General features: G+C 30.2%; 1 protein-coding gene and 2 pseudogenes across 1 annotated transcript; 2 read left to right on the top strand and 1 right to left on the bottom strand.

The window, feature by feature from the left end:
• Positions 1-5,008: 5,008 nt before the first annotated feature.
• LOC146923459 (putative O-methyltransferase 3) lies at positions 5,009-7,396 on the bottom strand. Its single transcript, XM_085708637.1, has 2 exons — positions 6,572-7,396; positions 5,009-5,666 (listed from the first exon to the last, which is right to left on the bottom strand). The coding sequence occupies exons 1-2, from the start codon at positions 7,346-7,348 to the stop codon at positions 5,352-5,354; spliced, it is 1,092 nt and encodes a 363-aa protein (XP_085564763.1). The 5' UTR covers positions 7,349-7,396; the 3' UTR covers positions 5,009-5,351.
• A 3,837-nt stretch (positions 7,397-11,233) lies between these two features.
• Positions 11,234-14,793, top strand: LOC146923458 (uncharacterized; annotated as a pseudogene).
• A 231-nt stretch (positions 14,794-15,024) lies between these two features.
• On the top strand, positions 15,025-16,359 carry LOC146923457 (uncharacterized; annotated as a pseudogene).
• The last annotated feature ends 1,593 nt before the right edge of the window (positions 16,360-17,952 follow it).

Raw genomic sequence — 17,952 nt, 5'->3', positions numbered from 1 at the left:
TTGCATTTATATCTACCTGGTGCGGGTCTCTGCCATCTATGTGTGTGAGTACAGATTGTTTGTAGTAGAGGTTGTGCTTCGGTTGTCATGGCATTTGTTCTCATCTCCTGCACGAGCATCAAATCTTCTAGCATATGCATACCACATTCAACTAATTAGGCATTTGTTTCATGGACTTGCTGCCAAATTAGTTATACATTTTATTTTATATATAAATTAGTGAGATTAAAAGAAATGACAATAAAATTTTGTCAAAAAAAAAGAAAAAGAAATGACAATAAATTGTTTTCCTATATCTATGACATAACAGAGAAGACTATTTTTTTTTTTGAAAGAAATAGAGAAGAAAAAATTGTTTTTCTATAATTGTGGCATAAGAGAGGAGAATAACCTATTTTCCTATATTTATACCATAACAAATTGATTTTTTTTATTTTTAAAATGACAATTAAGCCCATAAAATTAAGAAAATTATGAATTTAACCGAGGTTAATTATGAAATTTTGTTGGAGATTGATTTTCTTATAATATTATAGTATATAATAGTAGTAGATTAGATTCACACATTTTTTGAAGTATAGATTCACACATGTTAACCGTGAAAAGGTGAAAAATCTCAAAGTTGAAACTAAACCCCGTTTACGATAGAATATGGCAAAATTACATCCACGATTATTTAGGTTTGACCTTTTTTTTTTTGGATTGGTCCTTTAAGTTTTTATTTTTTCGAATTGGTCATTTATGATACATTATACTTTCGCTACTTGTCTTTTTAACAAGTTCCATTAAAATAAAGCACATGTGACGATTTAATATCGAAAAAACTTACATAAACATGTCAGATATGTTCCAATATATTCTCCTCTCGCTTTTTCTTACTTAAATCTAAATTCTGAAACCCAAAAACTTTAAAATGAAAGTATCTCATTGTTCACAACAATATTTTTATTTAGTAGGAATCATTAAAATTTACAAATTTAAAACCATGAGTCATTTGTCTCTAGTGCGAGGCGTGATGAATGAACATGTAAATGTTTAACTCTAGCAGTAACATTTGTCAAAAAAAGAAAAAAAGAAAGAAAAATAACTCTTTTAGGATCAAGTTTAACTTTGTCCTTCTCAATAAGTGGAAATGGTGAATTATTTATGAGAAAGGTGCTATATATGTGGTATGATCTTTTATCATTAAGATAACAACGGTCCTAGACACCAGACCTGTTGGAAGAAATGAGTATAGTTGGTTGAAATTATCGATGCCTGAGTAATTTGTGCACAGTTTCAAAATTAAAATACCTTGTTTGGACTATAATCTGAATGTTATTTTCTTGTATGGAAATTTTTTTATTATAATAAAATTGAAGAATTACTTTATTTGTTGGGTTTCAATTTTTGTTTTGGTGTTTATAGAGAAGATAGAAGGGGTGGTGTTGCTTTATTTTGAAGATCATCCAATGCATTGTACTGTTAACAAATTAATTTCATAATTATATCAATGTTGAAGTATCTAATAATAAGCCTTCAAATTTGGGAGGTATTTCAAGCCTTCAAATTAAATGCCAATTATCAGTCACTTGAAGATGAGTAGTATCTAGTCTCATTCATGCAAAAACGAAGCACTACGAATTGAGTAAAGCTCATTCCTCCCCGCCTTCAACACCATATTTTTCATGTTTAACAGAATCAAAGAGAGAAGAATTAAGAAATGTATTAGCCGTAGGGGGAAATAGACTGAAAAAAAATTCAATATTCCATTTTTTTTTAAGGAAGGTAGCAACAAGTCAGACACCCTCAAATTATCGATGTTGAAATTTACAACATTTGGCCTGGTAATGACATATTAATCACCTAGGAAATATTGCAATTGGTTAATGGCTTATTGCGTCAAAAGTGGCTCCAAGATCTTCGACTTGAGAATTTTGATTTTGAGATGGATTCTAAATTAATTAGTTGCAGACAAATTCCAGAATAACAAGGATGATTCATCCAACATATTATTAATGAAATGATATGAGCCTACTTTTGTAAAAAAAAAAAAAAAAAAGTAAGTGATAAATGCTATAAAGGGATAGATCAACTTCAAAAATAATATCAATTTTTAACAAATTTAATATGATTCCAATAGAAAAAAAACAAATTTAATATTATCATCAACTATTTTAATTATCATAATTTAGTAAACATGGTGATATATTTAGCGTTCCTGTGTGAACAAGGGGTTTACCTCCTGACCAGGAGGTACTCCTGACTAATGTCTAAAGCACGAGAGAAGGGGGCAAAAGACACTCAAATACTCAATCAGACGAGGTTCTCGCTGGTAGCAGGTTGAATTGGTATATGACTAGTGAAAGTGGAATGATGTGAAGTGATCATACCTGGGGCTATCCCCCAATTTATAATGTTTGATCTGATGATATGTTCTTTGTTAGTTACAATCTTCTCTCCTTAACTTTAGACTGGTTTGTTACGAGGCTAATTTGAATAATTGAGTAGCCAACCGACATAGGCGGGGATGCCTATCTGGTTTAAGTGAGTTCCATGCAAGTAGGAATGAATCATGTTTATCTGAATGTAATGTAACCCGAAGTAGATGAGCATATCTATCCAGTTTGATGAGGTCCTTGTATATAGGATTGATCTGGTAGTTATCGAAATGTATGTTATGCTTTAAGTTGTGACAATACATTAATATACGAGGCGGAACAAGGTGGATACCTCAATGGACCTTAACTTGTTCCGTTAATTGGGTCTTCTTGTCTTGTTTATACTAAGTGAAAATTGCTTTTCTGACATCATTAACTTCCTAATAACACATGGAAAATACCAAATTGCCCCCAGCAGTAGTTAACTACCGCTGACATATCCGGCAGAAGTTAACTACCGGTGGCTCCAACTGCAGTTAACTACAGCTGGCTTTGCTGCACTTAAGTGCAGTTCCAGTTGTGATTTTACGCTTTTCGGTTGAAAAATTAAAATAAATCAAAGCTTATTCAGAATTCTACGAAACTTTACAGACCCTCTATATGTATTTTTATAGAGCAGTCCACACAAAAAAACCAGCTCAAAATTCAATTTCTAGGTCGATGTTTTGATGTTTTGGTTTCTTGAGTGTTTGACGCATTAAAAATTCATATTTAATTCATCCGTTGTCGGAACATTCTAATTTTTTGTGGGAAATGTTTTTTTTAATGTCCTTAACATGTGTGCAAAAAATGATGAAAAAACCCAACCTCTATATAACTTTTCCAGACATGCAGTTGAAAAAATATTGTGATTTTACATGTTTCGGTAAAAAAGTCAAAATAAATTGAGGCTTAGTTGAAATACTACGTAATTTTGCAGATCCTCTATATGTATTTATATAGAGGTGTCTGCAAAAAAACAGCTCAAAATTCAATTTTTAAGTTGATGTTTTGGTGTCTTAAGTTTTAGGCACGTTAAAAATTCATATTTAATCCGTCCCTTGTTGAAAAATTCAAATTTTTTGTGGGAGATGTTATTTTTTTTGTTCTAAACATGAGTACAAAAAATTGTGAAAAAATTCAACCTCTAGGACACTTTTTCGGGCTCGCACTTGGAAAAAAATTGTGATTTTGCATGGTTCGGTCGAAAAATTAAAATAAATTGAGACTTTGTCGGAATGCTACGAAAATTGATAGACACCTCTATAAAAATACATATAGAGGATGTGCAAAGTTTCGTAACATTCCGAATAAGTCTTGATTTTTTTTTCGATCGAAACACGCAAAATCGCAATTGATGCTCTGTCAGGAACCAAACTAAAGTGCAGATGAGCCAGCGGTAGTTAACTGCAGCTAGGAGCTAGCCAGCGCTAGTTAACTGCAGCTGCTAGCCAACGCTAGTTAACTACCATTGGGGACAATTTAGTATTTTTCATATGTTATTAGGAAGTTATTGATGTCAAAAAAACAATATTCATACTAAGTCTTGCCATTGGGCTCTCTTAATGAATACTTGGATTGGACCTCTCAGGCCCAAAGCGGTACATTTAGAGACAGATAGTGTCAACAATTAACGTGAATTACAAAGAATTATGCTCTTTACACAAACGTTTTTGCTCATTCCCAAGTGAAATGACTAAAATGCCCCTGCGTCAGTTAACTAAATCACCTTAGTTTTTCACTCATTTTCTTTCTCTTCTTTCTTCTTTTTTCCATTCCAAAATTCATCAGATCCCCTTCTTTTTCAAATCCTATCATCTCATCATCAATTTGTTTCAATTTTCTGATTGTTTAATTTCATAATTCACACACACCAGAATTTTCTTAATTGAATTTCCACATTCAAATTCATATAAAAAATTGCATATTTGATTTATCAGTTTTTTCATGGATCGTTATGGAATCTGATGTTGTAATTCATGCTGAAATTCTATGCTTTTTTGAGGTTGAAATTATTTTCGGAATGCAAAGAAATTGATAGGAATGAATTCACGTAGCAAGGAAATTGATAGGAATTATTTTCGGGAAAGAAGAAGAAGACAGGAAAAGAAACTAACTCACGTATCAAAGAAATTATTTGTGGTATCCTTAAACACTGATATGAATTTCCACACCATTTCGTAATGCAAATAAATTATGATGGAAATAACAATGATAGGAGAAGAAGAAGAAGAAGAAGAAAAGGAGAAGGAAAATAGCAGTGAAAAACTAACGTGAGTTAACGTAGCGTGACTTAACTCACGCTGCGTGGGTTAAGTCACGCAGAGGCAATTTGGACAAGTACTTTGAGAATGAGCAGAACTGTTTGGGTAAAGAGCAAAATTCAATTACAAATAACAACTCAGTGTGTTTTCTTCTAATTTTAATTCCCGAAAACACCCAAATATTAAATTACAGAGTCCAACAAGGAATTTATTTACTTCATAAAAAAGATAAATATTAATTCCAATTGGTAAAATAAAACAAAAACAACAATACAAATTCAACATAGTTAAAACCGAAAAGGATGTATTTGTAAACAAAATAACAACAACATTAAGAGCATAAAATGGTAAAACACCTACAAATGTGTAGCATTAACGTACTATAGTCATTGAATGAGTCTATAATGGATCAAAGTTGATCTAATAATATGAATCAAACGAACACCGCAACAAGCTACAATGAAAAACGAAACATTGTTGCACTCAAGTGAATAACAGAACAATGTCACACTATGATGACGAAATCACTTAAAAAAAAAAAAACCAAATCGATGAATATTTAGATAAAATGGGAGAAAAACGATGAAGAGGAGGTGATTTAAGGACAAAATAATTTGCCAAAATCACCTCTCTTTTATTGGATGAAGAAGTGAGAAAAGAGGAGATAAATGTTACATTTTGCTAAGTTTTATATTTTAGGGATATAGATCTCAATCACAGCTCTTAACCCTAAAATTGGAGTTATCTTGTAGTCACTAAAACCGGCCGAGGATATCAATTTAACCCATTCTTTCTTGGTTCTCTCTTTTCCAGTGAGTGTTACCATCATCAACATATCAAAGAAGAGTTTTGTTTCAACCGATTCATTACTGTCTCCCTTCTCACAATCTAACACCATTTCTATGATAACTACCTTTCCTTCTTTACCTTTCTTTGCTATTGCATCCTTACAATTCTTTAATATCTTCACACATTCTTCGTCATTCCAGTCATGCAATATCCACTACAATTTCATTAAGACTTTGTTTGAGTTATGAAAGAAAGATAAGCAAAAGAGAATAAACTAAACTGAAATGAAGATAAAATAAGGAGAATATGAAGGGCCGATCATTAGTACCAAAATGTGGCAAAAAAAATATTATCCCTAAACTATGTATACAAAAGCAATTATTAGCGTCTAAATTTACTCAATTTATCTATCTTTTATTTATTGTCTATTTACGATAGAGATAAACTTTTTTAATAGGACAAGAGTGGAGGAAAGTAGTGTCTCTCTCACTCTCATGATTGATGTGAGCCTGAACCACCCGTTTATAGGGTCTAGCCGGCCAATAAAGGGAGAACGCTAAGATAGGAGAGCATAGTGCACTTGTCCTAATACTCCTAAACGAGTGGTACAATGGTATGGGTAGCATAAAAAGAGAAATACCAATAACATTTTCTTTCTAATATTCTCTCAACACTTACTCTTTTTATAACCCATGTGTGTCTTATCATTTTATGTGGATCTATTTTCAAAGTATATATGAGTTTTATCCTATAAGAGAGTGAGTGTTAAAAAGAGAGTATTCATAACACTTCTTACATAAAAAATGTTGGAGATCTAGAATTCGATCTTTGTTATTAACATTTTCTCCTGCTATAAGAAATTAAACACATTACCTATAAAAATAACTGTGTGAATTTGATACACCTACCCATTACAAAAAAAATAAAATAAATTAATATGATTTGATCTAACCCCTAAAAAATAAATTAGTTGATTGTTTTCTTCTATGGATTTCAAATCTTTTTTTTTTTATTTCCATTAAACCTTACCATCTCGTGATAACATGCTTTAAACACAAACATATATTCTGAACACTAAAGTATTTTCTATGGATCGGAGTACTTATCTTAATATTTTACCTTCAACAAAATTGCATCTGTTGGCGGAATTTCTTTAAACATGTCCCCACCAACATATCTTAGCTTCTCACTTCCTTGCAAGCCATCAACAACATGTGGGAGATCAAACACAATGCACTCCATTTGTGGGAATGATTTTGCAAAAGTCTTTGCCATAGTCCCTGTTCCTCCTCCAACATCAACCAATGACTCAAATTCATTGAACACTCCCTTGCACTTCTCAACCAATAAATTGGAAACTAATTGAGCATCATTTGCCATTGACTCATTAAATAAATTGTTAAATTTTGAATCACACGCAGCATATTCCCATAACAACATCCCGTGTGTCGTTTCAAATGATGTAGTATCATCATTTTTTAACCACATAGAGAATTGATGCCACGGATTCATCATAACTGGGTCGAGCATCGCGTACACGAATGGTGTCACAGTCATTGGATTATCCTTAAGTAATAATCTAGATGCATCCGTTAACATATACTCAATTTCTGGATCATTCGCCGCAACATTTTGTTGAGAGAAGAAGCCAGAGTGAGTCATGATTCGCATCAAGCGATAGATGCAAGGCTTTTTTGAAGGGTGGATTGGTAGTGAAGAAATGAGTTTTGAGAGTGACATGGATTTTCCATGGTTGTGTATGATATCTGGTATGCCTAAGTCAACTACACATTTAAGTGACATTGAATTTATGAAGTTGAAAATGTGATTCCATACGTGGCTTTGAGCCTTGAGCAAATTGGAAGCAACATTCTCTTGATTATTTTGGGATTCCATACTTGCTACCTGAACTCTATTAGCAAGATTTAAAGTATATGAACTTCACCTTATTTGGGGTCTATATATAGTGGTATGTGTTAGTACCCAATAATGCTATATCCATACATATTACTCCATCCGTCCTAAAATAAATGACATTGTTAGATAATGTGCACTATTTATATAATATACTTTACCATATTTTTCTATTAATATATTAAAACAAATTGTAGCATATTGTAAGATATTGTTGGATTCGTTTCGACGAATATTTTCAAAATATTAAAATTTTATATTTTTTGCTAATACACAATTAAAAATATTAAAGATTAAAGATGTGCATTGACACGTGAGCAACAATCAACACTTATTCTAAGCGGAGGAAGTATATTATTGTTGTTGTTGGTGGTGGTGGTGATGCTGTTGGTGTTGCTGGTAGAATATTACATTTAAGCAATAATTTATACTAGTGTGCCAAAATTATTAAGCTTATTATTGTGAATCACATTTTGAAAGATATGACAAAGTTATAGGCAAAGTTACTCTTTTAGTCATTTAACTTAATTTTAAGTAATAGTTTGGTCATTCATCTTATTTCATTGCGTTTTTGTCCTTTTGGTTTATTTGCATATGAAGTTTCAAGCTTCAAGTCCATGATTTTATTTTCTTATATGGTCTCTCAATCTTCAACTATATGGTCTTTCATCCATGTAATTTCACATATATTATATTTTTTTTTATTAAACCTATATTATAATGTGTTATCATCATGCATGCATGCTTCTATCAATGCGCTGGCTTTTATAGACTGTTTTTGATGCTTGGAATCAGTATTTCTATTTTAATTAGTTTCATGAGCAACAAGCATGCAACTCGTTTTGCACTTCTAGTTCTGTATATATAAAAAATCAAAATTGCTCCATTGATCGATAATTTTTGCAGTTGTGATCACATGAATATAACTTGGACGATATATTTGGCAGCTGTGATCACATGAAATTATCATCTTGGTCTCTAAATTAAGATACATATTTAAGAACTGCAAGATTCCCAACATTAAAATATACTATAGTTATTTCATTTATTTACTAGTTGTTTGTGAAGTTGATGGCAACGGAGTGTACCAATTGGCTGTAAATCTTGCCTCCTTGTCCAATCCAATATCACTTAAACAAAAAATAAGTTCATATGTAAATGTTAGTTACTACTCCGATTTCAAGCATTAGAAGAAAAAAATTCATTAAAAAATAAAGGACTTTAGAAGTTGATGTATTCATCACACCAAATTAAAAGAATGCCTGTCACACAAAAAAATTGATTTATCCAGTTCAAAATGTAAATGAGATATATCAATTTTATTTGACTTTAGTTTTTTTTTTTTTTTTTACTAATGGTTAGATGTTCTTCTTATTGCATAAATTGCATATATTATAAATTTGTTCTATTGTTATCAATATAATTTTCATTTTAGATTTCTCTACATTTTTCTTAATTCATTCTCTTATCAATATAATTTCAAATTTACTCTTCTCTTATCAATAACTTCAATGAAAAATAGTAATATGGTTTGGGAAATAATTATCCCACTTTATTCTTTCTCACATTGAGATTTTGTTAATTTTTTCTTTCTTTCTATTTTCTATTGTATTTTTTAGGTTTCCATCTAAAAATTTGTTGGATCCAATTTTCCACATCTTTAAAAAAATCAACTAGTAAGGTGTGAAATATCACTATTTATAAAGTCACTTTAGATCTTACATATCTATTTAGTATGGGGTTTAGGGTTTATCCTTTTTTTTTTGTTGCTAATTGGTTGTGTTCAACCAGCAGAAGTAGAACGCTACGTATAAGGGGGTGAAACTATGGTTTGTAAGCCCTGAGTATGTCTTGATGAAATATAGAAGGCCAAGTATGAGTTGATTTTTTAGATCCAACGAACAGTATTAATGATTCTCGCAAAAAATTCATCAAATTTTTTTCCCAGAGGAGGGAGTGTTTATGATGAAAATAAGCTTGAGAATTTTTTGTTAAAACTGTTCTTACTTCTTTGGTTTAGGAGTAATCCTTACTATCCCAGCGGATTGAGTTCGTCTCTGCAGGTTGATAGTTTAAACACTTTGTGTTTACAAAGAAGAAACTTAAACTTTCAAAAACAAGGCTTTATGATGTTGTTTCTGGAAATTTGTAGATTCCTTGGAACTATAATCATGGTATTTAACAAACTATAACTTATCTTAATCATTTTGATGTCTGAAGATCATAATTATGATCAAGATAATTTAATTTAAAATAAAGATTTGGTTGAATATCCAACCAATTTAGATCAATTAAATAAATGGACTATTCCTTCTGTTTCACCTAAGCAAATATATAGCTTTGGAAGGTTTGATATTTTATCACGTATGGCTGTGAAAACTATTGAACAAAATATTCAAGTTTCTGATGAAAGTCAGGTAATTAATTTAATTAGAGAAAAAGATTTAAAATCTTACAAGAATTATAATTACATCCATATTGGACTAATTCAAGTAGCTTTTAAACCTTTAACTTTGTTAGGTTTAAACGCTAGTTTAATGGCCTATGTTAGAGATGGAAGAAGTAAAGATTTTAAATCCTCTCTAGCAGCTTTAATTGAAACTAGTCTTTGTCATGGACCAGTTTATTTTGATATTTTTCCTAATATAACTTTGTCTATGACTGACAAAAATATTTATGATGCTATGCAATTAAAAATTCACACTAGTGGTTATAATTTCAAGTCAGGTAGTGAAATTATGGCTATCTGTTATAGAGTTTATTATAAAGTTCTTAATACTTTAAATCCTAAAGTTAAAACTGATAATATTAGTTTTCCTGGAAAAACAACTTTAGTTCAGACTAATCTTCTGACTTCAAATATTGCTACTAATAGAATGATTAGATGGGAGGAAATAACTTTCCCTGAGACTTGGGATCTTCAACAAGAAGTTGAACCTGAACCTATCCTTAATAAGGATATAGATCAAATAATTCAGACCACTGAAGGGGATATAGAAGTAAAATTTAATCCTCGTCGTAGTTTAACAATTCCTAGAAGCCTGTCTTCTATTCCTAGAAGTTTATCTTCTAGATATGATAATAATGATTTTCATACTGCACCTAGTAATATGACTAGGGCATCTTCCTCTCGAATAAGAGAAGAGTTAGAATCTGTTGAAAATATAATTATTAGTGAAAATAAAATTCCTCAAGGTATTTATAGTCAACATACCACAAGTAGGACATCACCTACTCAATCAGAGATAAGTTATCATCTCCCACAACAATAATGTTTTTATGGATTGTACACCAGGAAGTGATTTTAGAAAACTTATCAATGATGAGTTTGAAATGCCTAGATATAATGAATTTAGAAAATGGTTTTTCAAAACCTTTCAACCCTGGGAATTAGCCCAGATAAAACAAGATTTTTATAATGATCTTAGTATGAAAAGGGACTATATTCCTTTTGTTAAATGGTTTCTAAATTACTTTTTAGAAAAAATGAATAATGAGATTTTAGTCTTAAAATCAAGATCTTGGAATTTATCAAATGGAGAAATTGTTGAATCTATTTTTCCTCCTGAGCAATGTACAAATTTAGGACAAAACGTTGAGTCCACTGCCTATATTTGTAAAAAAATTAGTGATAATCAAATTACTCTTCAAGATTTGAATCCTATAATTAGATCTCAAAACTATGCGAATGCTTTTCTTACTCGCTTAGGAGATCAACTTATTTCTATGGAAAAAGAATTAATTAATTTAAAAAATCTTTTTGAAAAACACATAACAGATAATAAATCTGTTGATGTTTCTAGTTCTTCGACATCTTTGATTGAAACCCCTATGGTTCAACCACCTATCAATATAGAAGGTTTTAAAATGGAAAATGATTCTGATGAATTTGTTAAAATACTTGAACAAAAGCTTAATCAGCTTAAACTTAGCACTATATCTGAAAAAGAAATTTCTGATACTTCCAGTAATACTGAAAGTAATGATAATGATAGTGAAATTGGTAATATTGATCAATTAACTGCTATGTTCAAAGAACAAGACATGGATGTTGCTGAAATAAACCCAATTTACAACTCTAAATCGGTAGAGCAATATTATTATAAGAGGCCTACCCCTCAAGATGTTCTTTTTGAAGAAAAGGATTTTTATCAAACTTCTTATTCTGGAAAATCCATTTATGAATGGAATATTGATGGTTTGAATGAGAAACAAATTCTGGATGTTATACATCGTATGATAATGTATTCTACTGTTTGTAAACAAAATGGAAATCGTGATAGTTCCATAGCCCAGTTTATTGTAACTGGATTTATAGGTCAATTAAGAGGTTGGTGGGATCACTATCTTAATGAAGAACAGAGACTTGAGGTTCTTAAACATAAAAAAACTATTGTTAAGGTAGAAGGACCTAGTAATAATCCTACTACTATTAATACTGAAGAAGAAGATGCAGTTTATACTCTGTGTCTTGCTATTCTTCATCATTTTGTAGGAGCTAATGTTCCTATAGCTGAAAAATTAAGTAATCTTCTTCAAAATTTGAGATGTCCATCTTTAACTCATTTTAGATGGTATAAAGATACTTTTTTATCAAGAGTTTTTCAAATAAAAAACCCCAATGCCGATCATTGGAAATCAAAATTTATTGATGGTCTTCCTTACTTATTTGCTGAAAGGATTAGACAATCCTTAAGAAATAAAAATGACGGGGTAAATATTAACTACCCAAACTTAACTTATGGCCAAATTATTGGGACATGTATTAATGAAGGATTAACTTTATGTAATGACTTAAAATTGAAAAATCAATTGAAAAAACAAAAATTAACAAAAAAACACCAATTAGGTGAATTCTGTGAACAATTTGCTTTTGATCTTGGAAACCCTCCTAATAAAGGTAAGGGGAAAGATAAGATTTCTGGTAAGAAAACCTATAGAAATAATAAAGATGTCTATAAATCTGCTAATAAAAAGAGACATAAACATAGAAAGAATTTTTCTAGAAATAAATTTAAAGATAAAAGTCCTAATAAGGATAATAGAAAAAGAAAAGCCAAAAATTTGGGTATAACTTGCCATAAATGTGGCAAAGTAGGCCATTATGCCAACCAATGTTGGACGAAAAAGGCTCTTAACGAAATTGAAGATAATAATCTTCGCCTTCAATTAGAAAAAGTTCTTCTTATCAATTCTGATGTTGAAGAAGATAATGGTAACAATTCCTCAGAAAATGAAATAGAGGTGATTAATGAATCATCTTCAGATTCTGATAATTCTAATGATGATTGCCAATGTGATTATTGGAAGGCTATTGTTGAAATGAATGGATTAAACGTTCTCACTAAAGAACAAGATGAAACTTTAAAAGTTTTAGAATCAATTCCAGATGATAATCTGAGAAGAAAAATGATGGAATACCTTATAAAGGAAAATTCTAAAAAAGAAACGCCTCTAATTATAGAAGCGCCTTATCAATTAAGTGAAGTCTTATCCAGATTTCATCAAACCAATATTAAAGAAAGTCCTATTTCTACTAATGATTTAAAGAGAGAAATAAATCTCTTAAAAACTGAAATTATTCAGATTAAAAGAGATAATAATATATTATCTCAAAGAATTAGTGTTTTAGAAAAGGGTAAAAACACTAATATTTCTATAGAAGAAATTGCTTCTACCTCTGATGATAACCATGAGAAGGGTTATTTAAACCTTTTAGAGAGAGTAACTTCCCAAAAATGGTTTGTTAAAATTACTCTTGTTATTAATAAAGAATTTATTCTTGAAGATGAAATTGCCTTAATTGACAGTGGTGCTGATTTGAATTGCATTCAAGAAGGAATAATTCCAACTAAATATTTTGAAAAAAACCAATCAGTCTATATCTCATGCTGGAGGTAATAAACTCCAGGTTAAGTATAAATTAACTAACACCTATGTTTGTAATAAAAATGTGTGTTTACCAACTCATTTTATTTTAATAAAAAACTTAACCCATAGAATAATATTAGGGACCCCCTTTCTCAACGCTATTATGCCTATCAATAATATTGATCAAAAGGGAATTACTACTTTTTTTACAAGGTAAGAAAATAATTTTTGAGTTTATTACTGATCCTCAAACTAAAATGTTAAATGAAGTAAAAGATATTTTACTTAAAAAGGAAAAACAATTATGTTTTCTTAAAGAAGAAATTAATTTTAGAAACCTTAATGATCAATTTAATAAAGATGACATTAAAAGACAAATTAAGTCTATTGAAAAACAATTTCAAAGTGAAGTTTGTAGTGATATTCCTAATGCCTTTTGGGAGAGGAAAAGGCATGTTATAACTTTACCTTATATTGATAATTTTAATGAGAATCAAATTCCTACTAAGGCTAGACCTGCCCAAATGAATCAAAATTATCTTGATCTTTGTCAAAAGGAAATTCAAACCCTCTTAGATAAGGGACTAATTAGAAAATCCAAATCTCCTTGGAGCTGTACAGCTTTTTATGTCAATAACGCAGCTGAGAAGGAACGTGGAGTTCCTAGGTTAGTTATAAATTATAAACCTTTGAATAAAGCTTTGAAATGGATTAGGTATCCTATCCCTAATAAAAAGGATTTATTAGACAGATTAAGCAATGCTTTAATCTTTTCAAAATTTGATATGAAATCAGGATATTGGCAAATTCTAATTGCCGAAGAAGACAGATATAAAACCGCCTTCACAACTCCTTTCGGTCAATATGAGTGGATTGTCCTTCCTTTTGGGCTTAAAAACGCCCCTTCTGAATTCCAAAAAATTATGAATGACATTTTTAATGCATATTCTGAATTTATAATTGTTTATATTGATGATGTTTTGATATTTTCTAAAAGTATGGATCAACATATGAAACATTTGAAAATATTCAAAGATATCATAAAAAGAAATGGGTTAGTTATATCGGCCCCTAAGATGAAACTTTTTCAAACCAAAGTTAGGTTTTTAGGTCATGAAATTTATAATGGAACTATTATTCCCATACAAAGAAGTATTGAATTTGCTTCTAAATTTCCTGATATTATCGATGATAAAAAACAATTGCAAAGATTTCTTGGAAGTCTGAACTATATTGCAGACTATTATAAAGATTTTGCTAAAGACACGTCTATTTTATATAATAGACTTAAAAATAATCCTAAACCTTGGACAGATAAGCACACTGAGGCTGTCCAAAGAATTAAATCTAAGGTAAAATGTCTTCCTTGTCTTTCTTTGGCCAATCCAAATTATTTCAAAATAGTTGAAACTGATGCATCCGATATTGGATATGGTGGCATTCTTAAACAGGTTATACCTGAAAGTAATAAAGAGGTTCTAATAAGATTTAATTCGGGTAAATGGAATCCTACCAAGCAAAGTATTCCACAATTAAAAAAGAAATGCTTGCTATAATTAAATGCATTTCTAAATTTCAGAGTGATTTATTAAATCAAAAATTCTTATTAAGAATTGATTGTAGCTCTGCTAAACAAATAATAGAAAAAGATGTTAAGAATCTTGTTTCTAAGCAAATATTTGCAGGATGGCAAGCTCAATTAGCTGTCTTTGATTTTAATATTCAATTTATTAAAGGAGAAAATAATTCTCTTGCTGATTATTTGACCCGTGAATTTTTATAGGGAAATGACAACCCCTAATAGAGGAAGAGGAAGAGGCCGTGGCCCAGGAGGCTATGGTAGGGGTAGAGGTAATAATATATTGCCTTACCATGAATTAAACACTCCCCTAATAGGGGATTGGACTACAATTTCTTATAACAAAGGTAAAGCATCATTTACCACTCAGAAAAAAGAACAGGCATCTTCTTCACAGACTTCTAACAAGATAATATCTTATAAAGAAGCAGCCAATTCTGAAGAACAGATTTCGGAATATTTCGAAAATCCTGTTACTGAAAATGTTTTTCATATTGAAAAAGAAGATATTGAATTAGCCAATATTGACGGCTGGTATATTAGAACTAGATACCTCGAATCAAGGGGTTATCCTGGTCTAACTGGAAAATCTAGACCTCATTTAGAATTTCTTCTAATATTCACAGAATCTGTGACAATCACTCATTATTATCATAATAATGATCCAAAAAAATTTATAAATTTTAGCAAATGTCATATTAGAAAAATTTTGTCTCCAAAAGAATAGGGATTAGATCCCAATAAAGAAAAAGCTATCAAAATAGCTGAAGATAAAATTATCTCCTTTAATTACTGGGACTATATCCAAGCTTTCACACAAGCTTTTTATTACCAGAATCCAAAGAATAAGCATTCTTGGTTTTTCTCAATAAACCCCCAAATTGTCACTAAATCCATACCAAATTGGTTTTGTAAATGGTGGGCAAAATTTGGTCCTATAACAAATGAAATATTACCAGAAAATTTGCCAGAACTATATAAAGATTGGTGTGATAATAGTCCCCTTATCACAAAAATTAAGCCAGATGAATTAATCACAGGACAAAGTCCAATGATATTCTTTATCAAATTCCAGATACCTTGGATATGGAGATGGTCACTAATAGTGGCTAAAGATAATTTAAATATTCCAATTCTTCAAAGAGTATTCTTTTATAAATGGTGGTCTAAGATGAGCACTGAAGATGTTAAATCTTTAATTAATAACGTTGAAAAGGTTATTAAAGAAGATAAAATCAATAAGGATAAAGAACAAAGTTCTCAACCAAATCCTTTAATTCAGATGAAGAATTACTTTCAAAGGAAATATCCCAATGAAACCGAAAATCAAATAATGCTCAGAACAATGGAGTATATGAAACAACAATTTTGTTCTACTTTCTCAACAACTCAAAGGGATGATACAATGTCAACATCCTCGCAAGGATCATTCGATTCTAATTTAGCCGGAGAATCTCAGTCGGAATATGAACCCACTACCGAAGATATCTTTGATGCTATGATTTATCCCATTGGACAAAAGGACAAAGGACCAATGAAATAATTGGTACAAGAATTTTCAAAGATTCCTTCTACAAGGAAATAATTCAAAGGCCGACAATAAAGTGGCCACCAACAATTGCTTTTCTTTTAAGTTTTGTTTTGTTGTATCTTTGTCTTTGTTGATGTGAACTATGGGGCCCACCATGTGCACCCGGCATCAATAATTGACTCTTTTATCATTTTATTTTGTCGTTTGTAATTATTGTTGCTTACCGGATACCGGTTGTAACAGTTTAGTTTTACTGATTCAAATAGTGAATCATTTCCCTCTATATATAGAGGTTTTTTGTGCTTCATGAAACACGCTTCTCTTCTGCACTCTTGTAAGTTTACGCTCGTTGTAAAATATTATCATAAATAAAATCCTTTGTCTTCATAACACTGCTCCTGAATTCTTTTGCTTACTTCAGTTCTATAATTCCTTTAAAGGTTAGTTTATCTTTTTATTTATATCTTCTGACATAATATATGTCTAGCTAAATTAAAATAAGTTATGGTGAGTTAAACACCATGATTCTAGTTTGATCTAATCTGCAAGTTTCTTCTTTTTTACTGAAATATATATATATATATATATATATGGGTTTTGTTACAAGACACCCTTTGGTGGTGTCTTTTATCAAGCAACACCTTAAGGTGTGATTTTCACTTTTTAGTTATAACTTTGCTAAAAGACACCTTCATAAAAGTAAGTTGGTGTCTTTTCGCAAAAGCTCATAAAGTAACTTGATAAAAGACACCTTCACAAAAGGTGTCTTCTATCATAACCCTATATATATATATATATATATATATATATATATATATATATATATATATATATATATATACACATATGTATATATATATATATATACACATATGTATATCTATATATACATATGTATATATGTATATCTATATATACATATGTATATATATATATATATATATATACATATGTATCTATATATATATATATATACATATGTGTCTATATATATATATATATATACATATGTGTCTATATATATATATGATATATATATGTATATGTATATATATATATATATCTATATATATATGTATCTATATATATATGTATATATGTATCTATATATATATACATATATATATATATATACATATTGATGAAGTAGTTTTGCATCAAAAACAAGATAAGTATTTGTATCGTCTCCACAGGGATTAGTGCGACATCACGGATATTTCAACATCAAATATCATTCTAAGTAAAAAGGGTGATTGTTTGTTTGAATTTACAACTATGTTAACTAAATGCAAAAAGTAAAATATGAGATTAATAAGGATTGAAACTTGTTAGGAGTAGCGTTCCTTAACCAAGCGTCACACGTAAACTAATGATCCATACGAATTCTAGCTTTATAAACAACATTATCACAATCAATTCTAAACTATCCTTCGTGTCCAAAGCGATATAATTAATTCTAAGGTATCGTTTAAACATTCGTGTCCAAATCCCTTAAACGATAACAAAGTCGATCGAATAACCTAATCGACCGTGTCCAGCCTGATTAAGTATCCGAAAGCATTTAACTCTTGATTATGGTGATTATCACAAGATTAACAAAGATGT

The sequence above is a fragment of the Medicago sativa genome, chromosome 5 (assembly GCF_051527215.1).
Source record: "Medicago sativa cultivar Bolivia chromosome 5, Bolivia_mono, whole genome shotgun sequence".
NCBI lineage: Eukaryota > Viridiplantae > Streptophyta > Magnoliopsida > Fabales > Fabaceae > Medicago > Medicago sativa.
This window is presented reverse-complemented; position numbering and strand designations above follow the sequence as displayed.

Bases quoted from the DNA above. Each gene is read 5' to 3' on its own strand.
- LOC146923459 (XM_085708637.1), bottom strand. From the start codon at position 7,348: ATGGAATCCCAAAATAATCAAGAGAATGTTGCTTCCAATTTGCTCAAG. The intron at 5,667-6,571 runs GTAAAATATTAA...ATGAAATTGTAG, and splicing joins CAGATGCAATTTTGTTGAAG to TGGATATTGCATGACTGGAA.